Source organism: Xiphias gladius, chromosome 16 (genome assembly GCF_016859285.1).
Source record: "Xiphias gladius isolate SHS-SW01 ecotype Sanya breed wild chromosome 16, ASM1685928v1, whole genome shotgun sequence".
Lineage (NCBI taxonomy): Eukaryota > Metazoa > Chordata > Actinopteri > Istiophoriformes > Xiphiidae > Xiphias > Xiphias gladius.
The window spans coordinates 20,921,722-20,944,756 of NC_053415.1; the positions used below are offsets into that span (position 1 = coordinate 20,921,722).

The 23,035-nt window shown below is 41.4% G+C and overlaps 2 protein-coding genes across 9 annotated transcripts in view; one reads left to right on the top strand and one right to left on the bottom strand.

Annotated features, from left to right (window-relative positions):
• Nucleotides 1-13,043, top strand: part of usp9 (ubiquitin specific peptidase 9) — a 38,396-nt gene extending 25,353 nt beyond the window's left edge. For 4 of the 6 annotated variants that reach the window (XM_040149305.1, XM_040149310.1, XM_040149307.1 and 1 more), the window contains 18 exons: nucleotides 32-178; nucleotides 286-493; nucleotides 593-813; nucleotides 1,074-1,261; nucleotides 1,352-1,525; nucleotides 1,640-1,781; nucleotides 1,950-2,706; nucleotides 4,515-4,638; nucleotides 4,724-4,949; nucleotides 5,134-5,263; nucleotides 5,406-5,591; nucleotides 5,902-6,122; nucleotides 6,235-6,323; nucleotides 6,419-6,575; nucleotides 7,011-7,223; nucleotides 8,194-8,223; nucleotides 9,999-10,097; nucleotides 11,977-13,043. In XM_040149305.1, coding sequence (XP_040005239.1) covers nucleotides 32-178; nucleotides 286-493; nucleotides 593-813; nucleotides 1,074-1,261; nucleotides 1,352-1,525; nucleotides 1,640-1,781; nucleotides 1,950-2,706; nucleotides 4,515-4,638; nucleotides 4,724-4,949; nucleotides 5,134-5,263; nucleotides 5,406-5,591; nucleotides 5,902-6,122; nucleotides 6,235-6,323; nucleotides 6,419-6,575; nucleotides 7,011-7,223; nucleotides 8,194-8,223; nucleotides 9,999-10,097; nucleotides 11,977-12,207 — 3,543 coding nt within the window. In that variant the 3' untranslated portion in view covers nucleotides 12,208-13,043. The remainder of the gene's footprint in view (nucleotides 1-31; nucleotides 179-285; nucleotides 494-592; nucleotides 814-1,073; nucleotides 1,262-1,351; nucleotides 1,526-1,639; nucleotides 1,782-1,949; nucleotides 2,707-4,514; nucleotides 4,639-4,723; nucleotides 4,950-5,133; nucleotides 5,264-5,405; nucleotides 5,592-5,901; nucleotides 6,123-6,234; nucleotides 6,324-6,418; nucleotides 6,576-7,010; nucleotides 7,224-8,193; nucleotides 8,224-9,998; nucleotides 10,098-11,976) is intronic. The other 2 variants (XM_040149309.1, XM_040149311.1) reach the window with 1 other exon arrangement.
• Nucleotides 13,044-16,595: 3,552 nt separating this feature from the next.
• Nucleotides 16,596-22,447, bottom strand: rpl8 (ribosomal protein L8). 3 transcript variants are annotated; one of them, XM_040148941.1, is made up of 7 exons: nucleotides 22,395-22,447; nucleotides 22,165-22,214; nucleotides 20,852-20,995; nucleotides 20,605-20,746; nucleotides 18,323-18,541; nucleotides 18,026-18,141; nucleotides 16,596-16,792 (listed from the first exon to the last, which is right to left on the bottom strand). In XM_040148941.1, the coding sequence occupies exons 3-7, from the start codon at nucleotides 20,987-20,989 to the stop codon at nucleotides 16,634-16,636; spliced, it is 774 nt and encodes a 257-aa protein (XP_040004875.1). In that variant the 5' UTR covers nucleotides 20,990-20,995; nucleotides 22,165-22,214; nucleotides 22,395-22,447; the 3' UTR covers nucleotides 16,596-16,633. The 3 variants fall into 3 exon arrangements, with proteins under 3 accessions (XP_040004875.1, XP_040004876.1, XP_040004874.1); XM_040148942.1 differs by lacking the exons at nucleotides 22,165-22,214; nucleotides 22,395-22,447 and adding an exon at nucleotides 21,709-21,857; XM_040148940.1 differs by lacking the exons at nucleotides 22,165-22,214; nucleotides 22,395-22,447 and adding an exon at nucleotides 21,094-21,118.
• Between the last annotated feature and the right edge of the window lie 588 nt (nucleotides 22,448-23,035).

The window sequence follows — 23,035 nt, forward strand, 5'->3', positions numbered from 1 at the left end:
GTTGATGGTATACAATCTTTGCATTTCGTAGGATGAGGTTAAGAGGACAGGGGAGACTGGTGTGGAGGAGACCATCCTGGAGGGCCACCTTGGGGTCACCAAAGAACTTTTAGCCTTCCAGACACCAGAGAAGAAATATTACATCGGCTGTGAGAAGGGAGGAGCAAACCTCATTAAGGTACAATAAACAGATCATACCCGAAACAGGTTACGTAAAGCGGGGGGGGGGGGCTTTTCCTCTTTTAACATGACTAAGAAACAATCTCACCCTTTCTTCCTAATTAGGAGCTGATTGACGACTTCATCTTCCCAGCATCCAATGTTTACCTGCAGTACATGAAGAGTGGGGAGTTCCCCACAGAGCAGGCCATCCCAGTGTGTAGCACCCCTGCTTCGATCAACGCTGGCTTTGAGCTCCTGGTGGCACTGGCTGTCGGCTGTGTTCGCAACCTCAAACAGATAGTTGACACTCTGACTGACATGTACTACTTAGGTAGGGAGACACCAGTGTGGCAATTTTACAGATGGATCTCACTGACAATTGGTAAATTATAGTATGCATGAATGTGTTTTTCCTTCCCTCTCTTTCCAGGTTGTGAAACATTGACAGAGTGGGAGTACTTGCCTCCAGTGGGGCCACGGCCCAACAAAGGCTTTGTAGGTCTGAAGAATGCCGGGGCCACCTGTTACATGAACTCTGTCATTCAGCAGCTTTACATGATCCCTCCCATCCGCAACGGCATCCTTGCCATTGAGGGTACAGGCACTGATGTAGACGATGACATGTCAGGGGATGAGAAGCAGGAGAATGAGGTATTGTGAGAGTTTGCATTGCAATAAAGTTTTTTCCCCATGAAGATGTTCATCCTTTCTCAGTTGGAGCTGAGGGCAGCTTTATTACAAGAAAAGTTTCAAGTGATAAATAGCTTCAGAGACTCTGAAAAGCTGTTATTCTTAAGTACTTTCCCCCAGTTGAGTTGGGAACATGACATATGGTAGCCAAAAAGTAGTAAAGTATTGGACTCAGGTAGACATGGTTATTTATGTTTCATCTGTGAATTTTGTCTCCACAGAGTAATGTGGATCCTCGTGATGAGGTGTTCAGCTACCACCATCAGTTTGATGATAAGCCCTCGAGTAAGTCAGAGGACAGGAAAGAGTACAACATTGGGGTACTGCGTCACCTACAGGTCATCTTTGGCCATCTGGCTGCTTCCAGACTGCAGTACTACGTCCCTAGGGGATTCTGGAAACAGTTCAGGTATTTCGAAGAATCAGTCATCTTGATGGTGTTTACCTGTTTCGCAGTTGATGATGTCTAATTGTCGTCTCTGTGTTCCATCTTTTTTAGGTTATGGGGTGAGCCAGTGAACTTGCGGGAGCAGCATGATGCTCTGGAGTTTTTCAACTCTTTGGTGGACAGTCTGGATGAAGCTCTGAAAGCCCTGGGCCACCCTGCCATGCTCAGCAAAGTGCTGGGAGGGTCCTTTGCTGACCAGAAGATCTGTCAGGGATGCCCCCATAGGTGAGTGCAGTCCTTTTCCCTGTGCTTAGTTACTGGAAACAATTTAATAATGTCTGAATTAAAACTTTAAACCGCCTTGTGTTCTTCTCACCTAATTATTGTTTGTGTTGTCAGGTATGAGTGTGAGGAGTCATTCACAACACTCAATGTAGACATCAGAAACCACCAGAACCTGTTGGACTCAATGGAACAATATGTTAAAGGAGATCTGCTGGAGGGAGCCAATGCCTACCACTGTGAGAAGTGTAATAAGAAGGTGAGAATAGAGCACCCATCTGGTGGCCAGCCAATGTATCATGAGGAAATAGAGGAGGCGTTAATGGCTTTCCCAGCGTTGACTTAAATTATGTTTCCTTTTTCTCATTAACTTCTGAAAGACTTTTTAATGGGCCAGAGAAGTAATCTAATGTTTGCTCTTTGTCAGGTGGACACAGTAAAGCGCTTGCTGATTAAGAAGCTGCCACCTGTCCTGGCCATCCAGCTGAAGCGCTTTGACTACGACTGGGAGAGGGAGTGTGCCATCAAATTCAATGACTACTTTGAGTTCCCCAGGGAGCTGGACATGGAGCCGTACACGGTAGCTGGTGTGGCCAAGCTAGAGGGTGATGACGTCAACCCGGAGAACCAGGTGATCCAACAGAACGAGCCCTCTGAACCCACACCACCGGGCAGCTCTAAGTATCGTCTGGTGGGAGTGCTGGTCCACTCAGGCCAGGCCAGTGGCGGACACTACTACTCTTACATAATCCAGAGGAACGGGGGTGATGGCGAGAAGAACCGCTGGTATAAATTTGATGATGGTGATGTGACTGAGTGCAAGATGGACGATGAGGAGGAGATGAAGAACCAGTGCTTTGGAGGGGAGTACATGGGGGAGGTGTTCGATCATATGATGAAAAGGATGTCGTACCGAAGGCAGAAGCGCTGGTGGAATGCCTACATTCTATTCTATGAGCGTATGGACTCACTGGACAAAGACAGCGAGCTTGTGAAATACATCTCGGAGCTGACCATCTCCTCCAGCAAGCCACATCAGGTCAAGATGCCTGGTGTCATCGAGTGCAGCGTCCGCAAGCAGAACGTCCAATTCATGCACAACCGAATGCAATACAGCCTGGAATATTTCCAGTTCATTAAGAAACTTCTGACCTGTAACAGTGTCTATTTAAACCCTCCTCCAGGTACGCATCATTTGTGTGTGTGCTCCAAAGTTGTTTTTCAAATGCAAAACTAACTAATTGGATCTTATTTATTACCAAATATTAAAAGATAAAAGAAAAAAAACTAAATGAGTCTAGGTAAATTAGCTATTTAATCTCAACTCAAACATTGGGGGGGTAGAGGCACTGTGTATATATTGCAATTTTGTTTTTTATTTTATTTTTTTAAATATACACTATCTAATTTTCCCACACTGTGTGTAGCTGTTTTTACGTATTTAAACAGGTAAGGTCGATTTAAGTCTAAGATGGCAGCTTAATTAATTTGCAGATAAAACAATACAAAAACAAGCAGCAGATAAACCTCAGAAAGCTAAAGTAAGCTAATAACATAACATACAGACCATTAAACAGAAATGTAATTACTGTTTGTCTTTGTTCCACATTATGGGTAAATGCATCACGGATTGACAATATACCTCACAAACAATGGCTGGAGCTACATACATATAGTTGTTCAACCCTTGTGTGTGCATGATTGTGAGAGCGACAAAATGTGAGGAATGCGATCACTCCTCCAATTATGAATCTGCATATCCGATACCCCCCGAGGGCTACTTTGATCTTTTGAACAGTGATGAGTTTCTCACCATATCTCTACTGTGGATTTCAAAGCTTCTCTCTTAAAGACATAACAGCTGCCTTTAGAATTTTATCGCAAATTTCTGACTTGCTTGTCCAAGAAAATTACATTTTAAAGTAATGCTAATATACAGTATCACTGTGGAAAGGATAGGCAGGGGCTGCTGAGAACTGCACTGCATCTGCATTGGATGTGAAAATGCACCAATGCATTATTAATGCAGCCAGAGTCCAATAATGTTTCACAGGAAAATAAACTATTTAGGTCATCACCACAGGAGCCTTTGATTGGGACTGAATGATTCAGATAATCAAGAATATAGGGTGTCAGTCTGTTTGCTACTGTTTACAGAGCCTACTTCTCACTTTCAAACTCTCAGTGAAGTGGTTTATTTGTATTTATTTATTTAATCATTTATTTTAAACAAACTTATTGTTTGAGTTTGGGACAATTCATCTACCGACCCAATATGCCGACCCAGTATATTAGTTTGGATGTACAGTATGAATCGATATATTATTGACCGGCTTTACTCAGACCAGTTGATGTGTTGTTTTGTAGCTTGCTCTGAGCTCTAAAGCTGCTTTCTCACATTCTGAGCTGACTACTCCCCAGTTGCTGTGTTATCATTTATTTTTTGTGTTTCATCTTAGTTTAAGAATGAGAATGCTTGACTCGCGTTCAGTACCTTTATCAGTATCTTACATCACTTTTCAAATATGATGTAACTACAGTATGTAAGTTTTCATTGTGTTGACTCTGTACTCCGGCACACTGTATTTGACCCTCAGCTTTAGTTTGGGGATGTTTATGTCCATGTAGAAATTGTAAGTAATTTTATTTGTAGCCCCCAGTTTAGGTGACAAAAACCGCATAGGACTAATTTGAAATAAAATCAGAATAATCAGCCGTAAAGCTGAAAATCTGCTCTATAACCTCCTAGTGATAATTTATTCCAAATCCAGTGTGCTGGAGTATCACTGCCCAACTCCTTGCAGACGGCAATGTACATTTATGTAAGCTGTGTGTACTGTATATATCCACATATAAGTAATCTGCTTTGTGTCCTCGATCTCTGGCTGTAGTTTCATACACTGTTGTTAGCTTATGTTATTGTACTGAGGAAAAATCTATGCAAACAACCCGGAAGGTTTTTGCGTGTTAATCGTTGCTCTCTTTTTATCAGGACAAGACCATCTTCTGCCAGAGGCAGAGGAGATTGCTATGATAAGTGCTCAGCTGGCTGCTAGGTTCCTCTTCAGCACAGGTTTTCACACCAAGAAAGTAGTACGGGGTCCTGCCAGTGACTGGTAAGCTCTGTCTGTTGCCATGTTTTTTTGGCTTTCTCTCTGTTTTGCCCTTCTCCAAAAATACTCAACTTGTCCTCCCCGCTAGGTATGACGCCCTCTGCATCCTGCTGAGACACAGTAAGAATGTACGCTATTGGTTTGCACACAACGTTCTGTTTGCTTACCCTAACCGGTTCTCCGAGTACCTGCTTGAGTGCCCGAGCGCTGAGGTCCGTGGTGCATTTGCCAAGCTCATTGTCTTCATCGCTCACTTCTCCCTGCAAGACGGTCCCTGCCCCTCCCCCACCGCCTCGCCCGGACCCTCTGCTCAGGTTGGTGCCAGGCTCTAGCTGAACAGTGGGGAAAATGTCTGACTTGTCTGAATGTTTGAGTCACAAGTTTCCTGGAAGTCAGTTTGTATCCTAGTTCATCACCGAGAGGTTTCTCATCCGGTATTTTTGATTGATGTAACCCAGCTAGGGTTTTAACTGCTGTTTTTCCATGTTTGTATATCAGGGCTGTGATAACCTCAGTCTAAGTGACCACCTGTTGAGAGCTGTTCTCAACCTGCTCAGAAGAGAGGTTTCTGAACACGGCCGTCACCTGCAGCAGTACTTCAACCTCTTTGTCATGTACGCAAATCTGGGTAAGGAGCACAAAGTCATCACCCACCTGTCATGTGCATCTGTTCCTCTGTGAATTGTATAAACAAGGTTTATGCAAAATATAATTAATAATTTGGGACTTAAAATGCTGCATTTTTTTCTCACTATCCCTACCCACAACAGGCTTGGCAGAAAAGACCCAGTTGCTCAAGCTGAATGTCCCAGCCACATTCATGTTGGTTGCTCTGGACGAGGGTCCTGGCCCTCCCATTAAATACCAGTATGCTGAGCTGGGCAAGCTCTACACTGTGGTTTCCCAGCTGGTTCGCTGCTGTGACGTCTCCTCACGCATGCAGTCCTCCATCAATGGTGAGTGTATTTGATTCTTCAGCCACATAGAATGTGATATAAACTCAGCTGATGTGAGGCTGTAATAACCTGGGAAACGGTCTGGGATAATGGTGCTGAGAGTTGGAGCCCAATGAGGATATTCATCCTTGCTCAGGATCAAGTGACTGACAAACCAGCCACTCTGAGCCTCTGTGCTGTGTTGGCAGAGCTTGGAGCTGAGGGCATTCAGAGATGAAGAATGAGGGGACTGTCTGAAGACAAGCAAATATATTTGCTATGTATTTAAGATTAGAGTTGCTCTAAATTTCTTCTCTTCTACCTTCTCCAGGTAACCCTCCGCTTCCGAACCCATATGGGGACACCAACCTGACAGCCCCAGTGATGCCTGTGCAGCAGCTGGTGGCAGAGATCCTATTTGTGAGGACCAGCTACGTGAAGAAGATCATTGAAGACTGCAGCAACTCCGAGGAGACAGTGAAGCTGCTTCGCTTCAGCTGCTGGGAGAATCCCCAGTTCTCCTCCACTGTGCTCAGTGAACTACTCTGGCAGGTAAATACCTGATTGTTTCTTTTGGCAAACAGGACATCAGTAATTCTGTTGGTGGTTTACTTGTATGTGTCGTGAGTCTATGTTCAGTTATACATGTATTGTTTGTTTGCAGGTGGCGTACTCCTACACTTATGAGTTGAGGCCTTACCTGGACTTGCTGCTACAGATCTTGCTCATCGAGGACTCGTGGCAGACACACAGGTCAGACCGATTGCTCAGTGTGTACATTATGAGTGCTGTGTTGTTTTAAATGTGATCATAGTTTAAATTTCTCCCTTCTCTATTTGATTGTGTAGGATCCACAACGTGCTGAAGGGAATTCCAGATGACAGAGATGGGCTTTTTGACACCATCCAGCGCTCCAAGAACCACTACCAGAAACGGGCCTACCAGTGCATCAAGTGCATGGTGGCCCTGTTCAGCAACTGCTCTGTGGCTTATCAGATCCTGCAGGTACAGTATTCACAGATGGATATGTCATGTTACACTACATATATGCCATGAAATCAGTTTCTGATTAATGATTTGAAAATGCCAGTTAACTTTGGAGGACCAATCTTGTGAAAGGAAAAAAAAACAACAACAAATGAACGAACTGTGTACTAGATGCAGTTCTCCTGTTGTCAGACCCAGTTAACTTTTCTTGGTGAAGAAATCAACTTTATTTTATTTGTATATTTGTATAATCAATACATCGCTACATGCAATTTCTGCCTCTCACGTGCTAACATGTGCTCAAGACTCATCAAATGAGATCCAGTGCTTTACTGGCTTTTCCCCTGTCCAAGCACAGCAATAAAACAGTCAAGTTGAGTGTTTTTAAAAAAAAAAGGAAACTGCCTACTGCATCATATCTGCTAATCAGCATGTTCTTCATGTTTCCTACAGAGTAATGGTGACCTGAAACGAAAGTGGACGTGGGCAGTAGAGTGGTTAGGGGACGAGCTGGAGAGGAGGCCATACACAGGGAACCCGCAGTACACCTACAACAACTGGTCCCCTCCGGTTCAGAGCAACGAGACCTCTAATGGATATTTCCTGGAGCGTTCGCACAGTGCACGTATGACACTGGCCAAGGCCTGTGAACTCTGTCCTGAGGAGGTAATGGCATTGACATTCTACCCTTTGCACACATGCACACACTTTGCCTAATTTCACATTAACATTATCTTACAGTGTTAGGGATTGTGCTTAGAAAGTCACACCATACCATTATCTAAAGCTAAAGGACACTTTTTCTTATCTGTATATAGGTATACATGTGATTATGTGATGTACAGTGAAAAACGTCAGACTTTTCTGATCAAGTCAAACATCAGTATTGAAGGGGTCTTTCTGTTATATGCAAATAAAATCAAGCAGACCACGTGACTATTGAAAATGACATAAAAACACTACAGGAAAACATACCTACATGACCCAGGTTGTTATGGGAACATGTTAATGTTCACAGAGATGAACATAACAGAAAAATCCCACAGAAATACTGTATGATTGAACCAGAAGAGCTTTAATAACCTGAACCTGATGTTTACCACATCACGTCACCACAACAACCCATCGAATGAAATGACATGACCAGCATTTAACTGGGTTGTATGTAACAACGCTGAAGGGATCATTTGAGCGCTACCGGAATTATGTATTATCAATAACTTTAATGATTGATTTATATATTTTTTTCTATTTCATGTCATTATAAATGGAATATTTTTTTATTTTTTTTAAGCTGTTTCTTTTTTCTGAAATTGATATGATTTTATACGCACAAAATTTTAAAAACCTGACATTTAATAGATGTAATAATTGATCAGTTAATTAATTGGGCCTATTAATTAGTGTTTCCTACAAGCCATTAAATGTAAATGATGTCCATCCTAAGCTACAGCTATGTGATGTTTAATATGCTGAATATGTTTTGTATTGATTCATGGCTGCAGTTCACAATGCATACAAATATCTTTCTTTTTTTTTTTTTTTTTTTTGTTCTCACTTAAAAGAAGTTACTTGTATTTTTATGTTGACAAATCCAGTCAAATGACACACTTCTCCTGTAATATTCCATACACAGCTCAAGTGTACTCAGGGAAGCCCAGGGAAGGTCAGTATTCCAGGCACCACGACATAAAGGAAGGAAATGAAACAAAATTTAATTAAAGAATTAGCAGAGAAGCAATGAACAGTTGACCAGTATTTAGGCCTCCAACACAGTTAACACTTGTTTAGTTAGAATTGCATAATTTAGAGTTTCCTGTAGTTTGGACATTGGTCATCAGTGGCAGAGGGTAGGAACATTGTGTCACGTTGAGTCCGGTTAATTTTTGCCATTTTGATAACTTTGCTCCTTTATATTTTTGGACACAATTCGGATGGAAATATAATATAAAAAGTTAAGCACAGGAAGTAAGAGTAAGGCTGTGTTTATACAAACTGCTAGAAAGATTTATAGACAGTAAATTCATTATCACTTTGAGCTGTCAGCAGTTTTATCTCCAGTATATCAACCCTGGAAATGGATATTATTGTTTTTTGTTTTTTTTTATCTTGTGTATGTTAGTATGTTAAATTCTAAAATTATGTACATGTTCACATAATTCATTTTATTTACACAGATTGTGACAATAGATAAATGACAAAGTAAAAATCGTCAGCATTCATCCTGTTGTCCACAATTATAGTAAAAGAAAATGTAGAATTGCTGCTGCTTAGATGTGAGATGCTATACAGTGTAACTGGCATAAGAAATCATGTTATGCAGCTGCACGCAGTGAACAGGTCTTTGTTCTCCAGCTGTCCTGTTGCCCAGTCCCACTTATTCACCAAAGCAACAGCACTGACAAAGCCAGTCTTCCATCTCAAACTAGTGCTTTTTTGCCAGTTTTTGCTTCCTCCCCAACTCAAACTGTGGTGCCGCCAACCACCTGCATCTGATTGAAAACTCTTAGCCCCGGCTATACTTCAGTATTTAGTAGTAGTTACAGTATTTGAACTTTGAGACTAGGGATCTGCTCTTCATTAAGCAAGATTTTGTTCCTTATTATGCTATTGGAGCCAATGTACTGCGTATTTATAGGCTTTTTTCTTTTGGAAGTTACACGTTAAAATTAGAAATGATGTACTTGCAAACTAAATAAAAACTGAATATACTCGCCTGTTGGTTTGAAAAAATTAGGGCACAATATGACAAAAACAACCTCCTAAGAAAAGGTTGTCAATCATTTTTTCATTGGCATCAAATCATTAATAGTAAAAAAAAAAAAAAAACTTGTAGTCAAAGAATTGGTATTGTTGATATTCAGTCTATAGATAAATAATGAATAACAACTAGATTGAAAAAGACAGAGGTAAAACAACATAAGGACATAAGGACTTTTTGATAACATCTTCGTGAGCTTCACATAGTACAAATTTGTGTTTATAGCCTGAAAGGTTCAGTTATTTTTCTATTTCCGACTTAAAATCATGTTGTACTTTGTTTTTTATCTACATGTTACACATATACTGTGTACTTGTGGTTTTTTTTTTTTTTTTTTTTTTTTTTTCCAACAACAAGAAAAATAGAGATTATCCTTTTAAAATGGCACATTGAAATAACCTTCACAGTAGAGAGGTCCATGTGCATCTTGTGTTAGCTCTGTTTCTAAAGAATTACCAGTAGCTCTCGTGCTGAGAGGTACTTTCAGGTGTAGAATCCACCCACACACACAACCAAATCTCATTTAAGCCTAATTTATTTGATAACGTAACCCAGTTTGAAAGCTTATAGTCATACCCACTGCTTTGTTCAAATAAATAAGCAATTTCTACTTTATACATTTTAAAAATGTTCTTTGAATGTTGAAATTAATTTGGGATCATTTTTCTCACATCCGCTAGGAGCCAGATGAACAGGAGGCACCTGATGATCAAGACTCCTCCCCACCCGAGGACACCTCTCTGTACCCACATTCTCCTGGAACCACCCAGTTTCAGCAGGTAGAGCCCTGTTTACCTCACAACCTCGTGTCACTCAGCGATGTTTAAAGGACATTGCGGTTTCTTTCATACGGCTGGGATAATCGTATTTACTATCTGTGTCTTACCCATAAAAGCAGAGCAGAGAGTAGGAACATGGAAGTGGCGTCTATTACTGTATCCACTCTGGCATTAGCCATGAATAATGCCAGTAACCATGGAAACAAATAATTTTTCCTTCAGCATCCTGAAGTGTTATTTCGTGCCTGAGTCCTCACACAACCAGTTTGTTGTAATACGACACACAGCAGCAACTTGCATGCTTTTCTCCTGACAAATTAACTACTCTTGTTCAAATTTATTCACTTTTCTTTAAAATTCTCGTAAATTCTTTCATCATTTTTTACATTTTATTTTAAGTCACCTTTTTAGTGTTAAGAATCTGTATATAAACATTTAATAGATGGTTTATAACAGACTATATTTTGTAGTTTTAAGCAGATATTGCTGCTTACAGGAGTTATGGCTGCTGAAAAATACATTACCACTTATAAGTGGAGGCTGGTGTATAACCAGAAAATGAATGACAATATAGCACTTCTGTCTTCTTCATTGAAGAAGTTATAATTGCAGGCAAAAACTGTACATTAAACCTGCAGTGTGGAACTTTTGTCTCCCCCTTCTGTCAGTGACAGTAATTACACAAACACTGTCGAATGCAGGAAATTTCCACAGGTCCAAGACAAGAAGTAATTATTTAGGGAAAGTAAATATAATGGCTACAGAGCCTGCTCCAAATATTTTACAAATGCTGATACCCTCAGTCCCTTCTCTTCTTTCAGCATTCTCCAACAAGGAATGTTAATCTATGTTTGTCCTTTCCATTCAGCACTTTCTTTTTTTTAAACTGTAATCCTTCCTCTGAAGGCCAACTTTCTTTTTTATCTTGAGCATCTGAAACTTTTCTTGGACACCACCTAGGTATTTTCGCCAAAGTCTCTGCCGTACTCATAGTTGCTGTAGCCTTCTCCGTCGCTACGGTTGCTCCCCTCTACAGCTTTAATAAACACACAAAATGTCCTTTTTAGCTGTTTACAACTACATTATAGTGTGTAATAAACCATTTATTAAATGTTTATGTACTGCTTGTAAATTCTGTTACTACTGACATCCATTCCCACAAAAAACACTTTTATACGAAGAGAAACGGAGAAAAAGAAATGAGGGGAAAATATACCTATTAAGTTACACTCACTAATGGAGATTGCCTCCATTTTTGAAAACAAGATTTAAAAAAAAAAAAAATTAGTTACCAGATCTTCCAAACCATCGTCTCCCAGCCTTGGGTGGTGCACGTGTATTGAGTTTGAAACGTGACGTTATGTGAGGTTAGCAGAGATTATGACCGTTAAAGGATTAAGATCATTAAGGGATAAAGCTGGACATACTCTGTATATTTTTGTATATTTATTGTCCTCAAATTCTGTTGAAAGACCAAAACAAACAATGCTTTAGTCCATCTCAGGACTTTTCAACTGGGCACTGTAGTTTTTAGGAATTGTCAAAATAAACGGAACGTGTCACCGGTGTAACAATGTGGCATGTTGTGTTTATTAATACAGTACAGAGGAATTAGATATTTATTTTATTTGTTTATTTGTAGATGGACAAGCATCAACCAAGCCACAAACCACAGCATGTAAAGTCTAGGCTAATACTCAACCATAAAACACATACAGAACACAAATCAACAGGTTTGATATGCAGACAATACTTGTTAGTACAGTTTATTGTTGGTGGTCATTCATCTTAAGAATAAAAATACATAATATTACCAGACAAACTATGTCCAGAAATGTGTCAAGCCACTGATTTTTGTCCACTTTCTCCTCCTGAACAGAACAACCACCCCCATGGGCAGCCGTATACCGGGCCTGCTGCTCAGCACATGAACAACCCCCAGCGTCCTGGTCCTGCCTCTGCCCCGACTCCTGGCCCTACCCAGACCCCCACCCCAGGCCCTGGTCCCACTCCCGGCCCAGGCCCGCGAGCACAAGAGAACTGGGAGAGCACCGAGGAGGTCACCCCCGCCCCCACCTCTACCCCAGCACCTGCCCCGCCTAAGGAGTAACATCCCCTGCCCCTCTGCTGTGCCTCGAGCCTCCATCGTCCCGCTCTCCTTCCTCTCATCCTTTGGTCAACAGAGCTCATCATCGGGCCTCTTTCTCTCTCTCTCTCTCTCTCTCTCTATCTCTCTCTCTCTCTCTATCTCTATCTCTCTCTGGCCCCAGGGCAGGGCAGAGCCAGGCCTCCCATCCCCTCTCCAGGCCACTTCACTCTCCCGTCAACCCGAGGGAGGTGCTCTTCCCTGGCCTGGGGCTGCCTGACCGTGTGACAGGGGCCTGCTGGTGGCTGCAGAGGCGAGGGAGTGGACAAGAGTTCTAATAAAGAAAAACAAATTTAGCCAGAGCTGACGATGCTGACGCGCTTGTCTACACGACGAAAAGGTGTACATAGTATGTTAATGTTTTTGACTGTTCAGGTCCCCCAGTAGCATAACTCTGTGTGGTTTGCTGTTGGGAGATGTTGCAGATATTATGAGAAACAAAAATGGATATTATAAATAAGAAAAATGCCCAAAAAAAAAAAACTGTAAGAAAACAACAACTCCTCTTTGTTTTATCACCCATGCTCAGCAGTAAAGTTTGTTCTACCATCAGACGGTTACTGGTCATTCAACTGTAGAAGGACGCATTGTTATTATCATAATTAATATTATTATTCTTAAGCTCCTTGGCAACCTTATGACCCATGCCGAATCAACTCACACGCTGTGGTTGGTTTTAGTGTGAGATAAGGAATGGTTGGGTGGACTTTTACGGTGTTTGGTTGATGTGAAAAAGCAGTGATGCAACATTGTTCTGAAACTCATTGCCTTTCTTTTTTTCCTTTCCCCCCCCCTTTTTTTTTTTTTTTTTTTTTTTTTTTGTTTTTGTTGGGTTTTTTTTTTTTTTTTTTTCTGGTAATTAATTCAACCCTTTTTGAAGCTCTAGTTAATATGCTGTAACATTTAGCATGGCTTCTCACCAGAATAGTGTAGCCCAAGGAAAGACTTGTGATCATAACAACCTAAAGCTGTTCTTAATCCACATCTCCAGAGGGGTGTTGTTACCCTTAGGTTTTTTTTTTGTTTTGTTTTTGTTTTTGTTTTTGTTTTTTTTTGTGTTTTTTCTACTCATCTACCCTATCTACAACGAGGGCAATATTTTGAACCAATGTATGAATAAGTGGCTTTTCAATTGCTCATCATAATCCTACAACTTTACATTTGGCAGCCAGTTTTGGTGGGATAGACAGCTTAGCTTTCATCTATAGGAATTCTGAAAAATGAAACACATATGCAACAGAATTGCTGCACTGGGCTGTCTGGTGTATAATAGACTGTGTGGTTTGCTTCTGTCTCTTCAATAGAGCCTAGTTGTAGACAGACTTGTTGCCCATCGGCTTCCTTTCTGCCATGGAGCTGGTCAGGTTTGGCGTCTGGCTGTGGTTCGGGATGAAGTGACTGATCCTGAGCGGCAGTTAGACCCTCGTCCTCTCACTCCATGGAGAATTGGTTCCACAGCAGGGTTGTACCGTAAGAATAGCAGCTGGTTAGTCATGTTGCAACTTGACCTAACTTGTAATTTGTAGGAGTAAAAGGTAAACATCAGTAAATACTGTATTTAATTGGTAACTTGAATGCCTGTATTTTTTGAATTTTTTTTTTTTTCTTTTGTCTAAAACATACCAAAAACTCCTGCGAATGAAAATATTCTGCCCACCGTATTATATTTAAATATTTTGCTCTTATTTTATAGAATTTATTTTGTTGTATTTCACTAAAAATAGAATTTGATTTAAGAGGAACATTTTTGTCCTTGTGTTATTTTTAAAGAAGATATTGACTGTACAGAGTTCTGCGCCCTGTTTTTTGCCGACTTTTGTTTTGGCCATGGTGTGACGTTGAATTCTGGAGCTACAGTCGCGATGTGGACTTTCACTTTGTGAGGTTTTTTGTGCACAGAAATATAACAAAAAAAAGCATTGCGCCCTTAGCAAATAAAGAACATGGAATCTTGCCTGTGTCTCATTTTTACTTGCGGGCACCCAGAGACTGGTCAGTTCTATACACAAGGAGCAAATAACAATTATTTTTAGTCTTGATTATTCGTTGTGATGTTAAACGATAGACAAAATGCCCTTCAGTTTAATAAAGCGCAGGCTGACACATTCAATCTGCTTATCAACCGTATTGTCAAAGAAAACTAAGAAACTAGCACACATTCACTTTTAAGAAGCTACAACGTGTTTTTGTTTTGTTTTTGGTTTTTTTGTTGTTTTTTTACCTTTGGCATTTTTTGGACTGCTGTCAAAACAGTTGTCAAGAAATATTCTGTCAGTTATATAATTAATAGTAAAGAAATGGGCTCTGATATACACACTAGCTACCTAAATGATATCTCACAGCTCCCCGTTTTTGTGCTGAATTATGTACCAAGTTATGCCGATGTGGTTTGTTAATTCTGCTCTAAATATGAACGTGAGCAGATTCCAGGAGGATAATTTGTTACTCAGGGAGATGTTGATGTGACAGGACATTTTTGGTCATGTGACTCATTTGAGATCCCTGTCATTTTACACATCGATCTCACGTTGGTTTAACTGCTCACAATTTTAAGTTGTCACAAGCCAAATAAAGTTGGGAACCACTGCACTTTTATATCATCTACAGTCTTGTGAATAGGTCCAGCATCGTCATATGAAGGTCGTCACAACCAAACCTTCTTTCCAGCGGTCCTGATACAGGAGCTCTCCTCGAGCGTCCGTACACTCAGTTGGAAGTTTACTAGGTGAACAGTTAAAACTAATGCAGCAAATCAGACGGGCTGGTTTTGAGTATTTCTGAAACTGCTGATGTCCTGTGATTTTTTTCGAACACAGCAGTCTCTAGACCTCAGTCAGAACGGTGGGAAAAACAAAGAACATCCAGCGAGCAGCAGTTCTGCGGACGGAGACACCTTGTCGATGGGAGAGGCCAGAGCAGAATCAGATGAATCTGTATTCCTGCAGAGGCAGCAGATGGTAGGGTCAGAATGTGTCAATCAATCACGGTTTGAATGCCGCAGCCTGTCTGAGTGTTGCTGCTGACCACGTGCATCCTTCTATGGCCACAACTGACCATCTTCTAATGGCTACTTCAAGCATGATGACGCTCCGTGTCACAAAGCAAGAGTCGTCTCCGACTGGTTTCATGAAACATGACAGGGAGTTCAGTGGACTTCAGCGGCCTCCCCAGTCGCCAGATCTGAATCCAGTAGAACACCTCTGGGATGTGGCAGAACGGGAGATTGGCAGCATGAATGTGCAGCTGGTAAATCTGCAGAAATTACGTGATGCAGTCACGTCAACGTGGACCAGAATCTCAAAGGAGCGTTTCCAACATCCTGTTGAATCCAGGCCGTGAAGAACTGAGGCTGTTTTGAGAGCAAAGGGAGGCCCTTCCCTGTTTTAGTATAGTGTTCCTAATAAAGTGCCCGGTGGGTAAAAGCTATCTGTGTAATGAACATGAGCTTAAATATCAATGTAAGTATTTTTTGTTTTCAACAAAGTATTTTGGAAAATGTCACGTTAAAAGTCTTCACTCGCGTGAACAGATGGAAACTTTTACAACAGGAAGTATAATGTTGCCATGCAACAGGGCTGCAACACGTTTTTTAGCCTACATTTGTTTACATCTTGGAAAATGAAGCCGAATTAGCTAATAACAGTTCATTTTTGTTATGTACTATTAACTAACAATGAATTACTTTGATACTGAAAAAGTCTTAAAAACCAGATGATTATCAGGTCAGTTCTTACACTTATTCACTCAATGAAGTCCTGACTTACACTTGATGTGGGCTGCAAATTGAGCCTCTTGTTTATGTTTGGAAAATTAGTCAGAATTAGCTGGTAAGTTGTTTTTTTTAAGTGTACCAGTGGATGTACTGACAACTTTCCTGCCTCATTACTCTCTTGTACATTATCTCATAGATATGAGATAAGGGCCCCAATGTTCTTTATTATCCATTAAGATGAATCAACAATAAAATATCTTAATGGAGGTATGATTTCAAGCATGAATGATAGTAGCAAGCAGTAGTTTTAACTAGGCGTACCTCAGAAACTAGGCTCTGAACGTAAGGATTACCTGCCATAACAGCCATTTTTCTAGTCACCATTAACTACAATGCTTAAGATCAGACATCATTGGTAGCTCATATAGTGTCAGTCTGGTTTTCCAAATTACCATTTTGGATAGTGGCTCGCAAGACATTTTTACTTTTCAAAAGGAAAACAAAAAAAAAAAAAAAAAAAACACTGGTGTTACTGATAAAATTAACAATGGCTCTAAAATATCCAATTGAAATATTTCTTATATTTCGACCTGTGTGTGTGTGTGTGTGTGTGTACCCAAAAATAAAGCAAGTGAACGGATTCTTTTGGAACAAGTTTTATTATCAAGAAATTCAGATTTAGTTCTCCTTCTCCTGGACGGTCTTTGTTCCACGCAGTCTGCCTGTACGACGGGCAGCGATAAGACCGACCTTGCGACCAGCAGGTGCATCCCTCCTGATTGTTGAGGGTTTGCCAATGTGCTGATGGTTACCACCACCGAAGGGATGCTCAACAGGCTGCGGGGAGAGAGACAAGGGACGTCAGTCTGAGGAACCTTCGTATGTTACACAGGAGTTGCATTCTCACACTGAGACGGGGAACAAAGACCCAGCCTCCAACCTTCTCCACCTTCAGTGTTATGGATGGAGACTTGCAAACGTGACAATGTCTGGCCATTTAAAAATGTGCACATACACAAGCAACCAGTATATGAAAAGTGTCTCAAATACTGAAACGCAGTGAGCGCGCCTTTCACTTAACAGTCCAGCCATGAAAAATCTTTATACAACACCTTTCAAGACATTAAGATCTGGTCCTTTAATTATACCCCATCTTAGCTGAAGACGTTACTTTTGCAAAGCGCTTCACATTCAGAAACAAACGTGCACTTTCTTATTGTGAGGGATTTACTAGCATGTAGACACTCAGCAACACGATCCAATCAGGAAAATGTAACGATCTACATTCAACACCTAGTCCTGGTGTCTGTGCCACCTCAGTGGAGACAACAGCCACCAAACTAATGCTGCAACTAACAATTATAACCGATTATTTCTTCAAATTGATCTAGTAGTTGTCTTTAAAATGTCAGAAAATCACGAAAATTGCAGATCACATTTTTTTCCCCAGCATGGTGTCTTCAAATGTCTTGGTTTTTTTTTCCAGCAAAAACATACCAAAACTCAAAATTCTGTTTACTGTGATAAAACAAAGCAGAAAATCTGATGCATTAAAGATGTGGGAACAAGTCCTGTTTTTTTTTGTTGAAAAATTAATCAAACAATGAATCGATTAGCAAATTATATTATATGTATTTATGCCTATATTGAGTTTGTGGGAAAATGGCAAAAAAAAAATAATCTACAAGACGTTAAAGCTCAATCATCACCTCCACCTCCTCGCTGAACAGAAAATCATCCCGTCTGCATCTCTGTCTGCTCCAGATTCACACAACTGAGGCTCCAGCTTTTCCAGCACATTAACATACTTTCCCCTTTTCTTTAATCACAAACTGAATTATTTAAGTCCCTCATTATGAAACCTCTCTCCAGATTCTGCAAACACCGTCAAATCTGACCTACAAGGTAAGGCTGTTTGATGGGACCAACACGTTACACAACCTGAGGCCATATCTATTACCAATGTAACAGAATTGCTACTCTCACTTTGTTATTCTGAAGTTCATAAGATCAGTTTTGCCTGCATAGCATCATGGATAATACAGTTTCTGCATCCTCATGTTCACTTACGTTCATAGCCACACCACGGACACGTGGCCAGCAGTTCCTCTTGGCCTTGTACTTGTGGTAGGCACGACCGGCCTTCAGGATGGGCTTGTCAATACGACCGCCTCCAGCAACCACACCTTTAACAGACAGGGCAGAGCTGGTCAGAGTGTGCACTGGTACAATCACACCGTTCAGTTCACAGACGCCAAATTAACCGCGTGCAACTACGCAGCCCTTGCATTGCAGATAGAGTTAAAAGCAGGTCAGTAAGCGGGCAGTGAGGAAACATCAGCTCCACCAGACACGAAGGGTCCTTACCAACAACAGCTCTGTTGGCAGAGGAGATAACTTTCTTGGAGCCGGAGGGCAGCTTGACTCTGGACTTCTTGGTCTCAGGGTTGTGGGAGATGACTGTGGCGTAGTTTCCTGAAGCGCGGGCCAGCTTGCCTCTGTCGCCGGGTTTCTCCTCCAGGCAGCAGATGATGGTTCCCTCAGGCATTGTTCCAACGGGCAGGACATTACCGATGTTCAGCTGAGCTGTGGGATAAAAGATCGTAGAGGCACGGGTTTCACACTGATACATCGTAAAAACTACCATCCAACAACGTGACCCAAGCTTCGTTTAATTACAAGCACACATTTCAAAGAACCTGCTTTGTTAGCATTATTATCACAATCCCATTTCCGTACTTCCAATGCCACTTCTTATATACTGACAAGTCTAAAACTGTGCCAACTAGGGCTCCAACTGATGATGAATCTGCCATTAAACGTCAGAAATCATTGGAAAAAGCCCATCATAATATCCAAGAGCACAAGGCGACAGTCTAATCCTCAAAATATTTAATTCACTAAAATATGCAAGACCACTAAAGAAGCAAATTCTCACATTTGAGAACTTTGAGGAATTAAATGTTCCATTTCCGCTTTAAAAATGTTGATTGATTTATCAAAATAGTAATTTTATAGTATTTTTCCCTTCAACCGACTAATTGTTGCGCAATGCAAAGTTCAATGCAAGTAACAAATATAAAAAAAAATTAAAATTTGAGGCAGCAGAAATGGATACAAAGCCAAAAGAAAGCTGCCAGAGAGGACGCAGGTGCTGCGCTTAACACCACAGGTGAAATAACCATCACTCACAATGGTCAGTGTCCAAATGTTGCCCATATTTTACAGTTCAGCACTACTCTGTCCCTTTACCACATGCACCTCATTACTTATCATGTGATGGCAACTTTACACGTCAGTGTCATGTCCGAATAAGGCCTCAAAGTCACTTCACCTTAGACAGTGTGACGGCAGTATTACTAGGTTAGAGGTAGTAACATTTCCCTCAACAGTCCTAACATTGCACTTAAAATGCTCAAGAAGTTACAAAGTATATCAGGGCCACTCATGGCATATTTTAATTGATCATTTTGGCTGAAATAAAAATCAGTCAAAATCCGATCCTTTCCTTGCTCTCCTTGACGACGGCCTAACACTAGAGCACGAGCGTTTTGCTGCGTATGAGAGTGAAAATATTAGGTAGTGTTAATGTGGTTTATAATTTAGGTGCACTGGTGAGCGACACTGTCCTGATACCCCGGGGTTGGCAGAATTCGCTGAGCCCTGACAGTAACCAAGCCGTTGGCTCTTCACGCTCTCTTTTATTAGCAAAGTTCAAGTTAGGAGTGCAACTAACAAATATTTTCATTATTAACCTGGTGATTATTTCAAAATTATATAGTGTAAGAAAACAACGAAAGGGGCCCGTTATATTTCAAAGCACTATTTGAATTGTCCGTTTTAGTCAACCAACAGTCCATACAGCTAAATATTCAGTTAATCAAATATGACAAAGAAAAGCAGCAAATTGTCACATCTGAAAAAGCTTTAACCAGATAATGTTTACAACTGTTCCTTGAAAAATGACAAACGATTAATTGTCCATCAAACTAGACCGTCACTTTTGCTGGTTAAAATGACAGACGTCTCCAGCAGCAGGTCATATCAGGCGTTGCTAACTGACATTAATTCTGTGAGTAACTTGACACCAAAATTTGACCAAAAATAAAAACGTGTCTGTTGTCTGTACTGGGCCAAAGTCTGTTAAAATGAAGCATTGCTCTTCAACGCTGCTTTACAACTGCATGTGGGCTGAGTGTTTTTGTAGTCCCAAGAACTCGGACAGAGTGAGATATCATCCCTCTAGCTGGTCGCTTCAAATCAATTTGATGAGTTGCATTCTCCCAACTTTCATTCAGATCATATCAATAATTTAAGCTTATAAATGTAATAGTTTTGTTCCAGTGCCTTCAGTTTTTGGAAGAAGTAGCTTGTGAAAAAATAAGATGCATCAAAATTTAGAAGTCTGCACTATATTTCTTCGCATCAGATCAATCTTTAATCAACATTTCACGTCGGAGCGGTGTCACTATCAGAGAAACCCAGTGTTAAAGGAAAAACTTGAAAACCTTGATCAGGACATCCCTAGTTAGTGCTAGGTAGTGAGCAGAGCCAGGACAACAGGATATAGTTAAAACAGTTAATGTATCTTGTTCCTCTATCTGCTTTATTCTGGAAGAACCTTAGAAAGTCTACTTTTACCCTCTTACCCTTCTTGCCGCAGTAGATGAACTGTCCAGTGTGGATGCCCTCAGCAGCGATGAAGAGCTCTGTCCTCTTCTTGAAACGGTATGGGTCACGGAAGCACACTTTCGCCAGGGGAGCACCACGGCCGGGGTCATGGATAATATCCTACGAGGGCAGACCGCCAGAAGGAAAACGACGTTCGTACACTCACAAACAACCAGTAACACATTGACGTGCCCCCAAAACAAGTGGTAAAGAGTCCCCGTTTACCTTCACAATCCCCTTGATGTAACCATGGCGTTCAGCGAAGTCAATGTGACGGAGTTTAGCAGCACCTTTCCTGTGCTTGACGTGGGCTTTGAACACGGAGCCCGCACCTTTTCTCTGTCCCCTGATCACACGTCCCATCGTGTACTGAGAGAGAGAAAAAAAAACAACTTGGTGTTATTTCAAGGTTTCTCCAAGTTCGAGTTAAATTTAAGACTTTTTAACCCCCTTGAAAGACCACATACAATGCATGTTTCAGTCATACTGTCCAAAGTATGACATATCGAAGAAAACCAGTAGCGATGATATGACCTAAAGTGAGTTACCAAGTGCATGAATTCATTGACGTTTATATCACATTTTTGTCTCTGCTTCCCAGCAGTTTAACAAAGTCTTTCCTAATAATTTCACTAATCCAATCATTAAAAATGACCCAGACCGGGGTCCAGATATGTGTTTTACGTAAAGAGGATCCGAAACAGTACTGGAGATTTTCCGGCCAGTTTTAGGTAAAACTAGATAAGACATATTATAAATAAAATCACTGACTACATTGAATACAATGACTGAATTCATTTAATGAACACAATCTGGGTCCATGTAACGTTACCGACTACGGAGGGCAAGAAAAAAAAATTATCTGAGACCGCTGTGAATCAAATTTGACTTTCTAAGGCCTTTAAAGGAAATCACATCCAAGCTTTCAGACTATCAGCCCTGCAGATTACTTGTATTTGCCTGTTTTCCAGGTGAAATTTAACTTTGAGACCTTTTGACTCATAAGGAATTATTGGCTTTTTTTTCCAACACATTCACCTTCTTGCGTGAACGTAACTTGAAAACAGCAAGAATGAACTCACATGTTCACAGCAAACTCTCTTCTAAGTTCTCCGCTACAGTTAGCCTAGCAAGCTAGCTCCTGTAGCATTTCTGTTTAAACGGCACGGGACACCGTGGTTTATGGTCAGACAGATCCAGAGAGCGACCTGCTGTTAAATTAGGAAGTTATGTATAAATCACGGTATCTCCGGCTTCTCTAAGCGGCTGATATGAGACACCAGACGGTCAGGTGTGAAGCGGCTGCCGGACCGGCCTCGGAGCCGCTTCGCACCGCTGCCTCTGAGCCATGTCACCAATGAGCTACACACAACCACAAAAAAGTGCTCCGAAACGCACGTCTGCCGTTAAAATGCTCAGCGGGTCTCATTATTATACAGCTGCCGCACATTTAAAAGTGCTGGTTTAAAATGGATGATCTCAGAAAATCGAGATTTAAAACAGATTTTGCGAAGGGAACCAGACGGCCAGTGTCCTACCTAAACTCCGTTGACGGAAAGAGGAAGGGCAAGGGAAAAGCGCAGATTTTCTTCCGGAGAAATCACCGAGGGGGACGATGGGAGTCGTAGTCAAAACAGCAGTACGCCGATGCCATGACAAAGAGGAAGATTAGAAAAATTAATTTTACATAAAAAGGTGGAGAGCTCTATGAATCCCTACCGGAAAAATAGTAACCAATAAAATCTTCTGATGTTTTTTTTCCACTAACCTTTTAATCACCTTCAGCTCATCCATATGAGACGAGGGTGACGTCTTTAAATGTCTTGTTTTGCTTGACCTGAAGTCGCCCCCCCTCAAAAAAAAAAATTCCCCAAATATTCAGTTTACAACGATGTATGACAGAGGACAGCAGCAGGTCATCTCTACTGAGAGGCCGACATCTGCGAACCTGAGGCCCGGAGGACCAACCCTTTACAACCCCGCCGTGGCTCCGGTGGCGCTACTTCAGGTGTGTTTTGGTCTGCGGAATGTAAAGGTAAGACCGTGTGCAACGAGCAGGTGACAACCAGGCACTTTAGAGGAAAGGGAGAAACGAATTGGCCTAATGCTCTTGAGTACTTTTTTGTTTTGTAAATGCTGGTACAGTGTTAGAAACAACGCAGAGGGTCAGGGGGGAAAACGGCGCTAACGGCAGCGTTCTTACTGCGCCAGTAAAGATGAACAGAGCGGCCACGGAGTCACTGAGAACCGTCTTCGGCCACAAAGCCCCACAGAGCCCCGGTTGTCAACATCACGGAGTCAAGTCCGGGATCGCCTGGGGAGACAGGAGGCCCCGTGGCAAGTGGACAAGGCACAAGATATTTGGTTGGGGGGGGGGGCTGGACTCTGCGGGAGCGAACTACGTCCAGA

Excerpts from the sequence above, each read along its gene's own strand:
- rpl8 (XM_040148940.1), bottom strand. Across the intron at positions 18,142-18,322 it reads TGCCAACAGAGCTGTTGTTG|GTGTGGTTGCTGGAGGCGGT; the intron begins GTAAGGACCCTT and ends TGTCTGTTAAAG. Across the intron at positions 16,793-18,025 it reads TCCGTGGTGTGGCTATGAAC|CCTGTTGAGCATCCCTTCGG; the intron begins GTAAGTGAACAT and ends CTCTCCCCGCAG.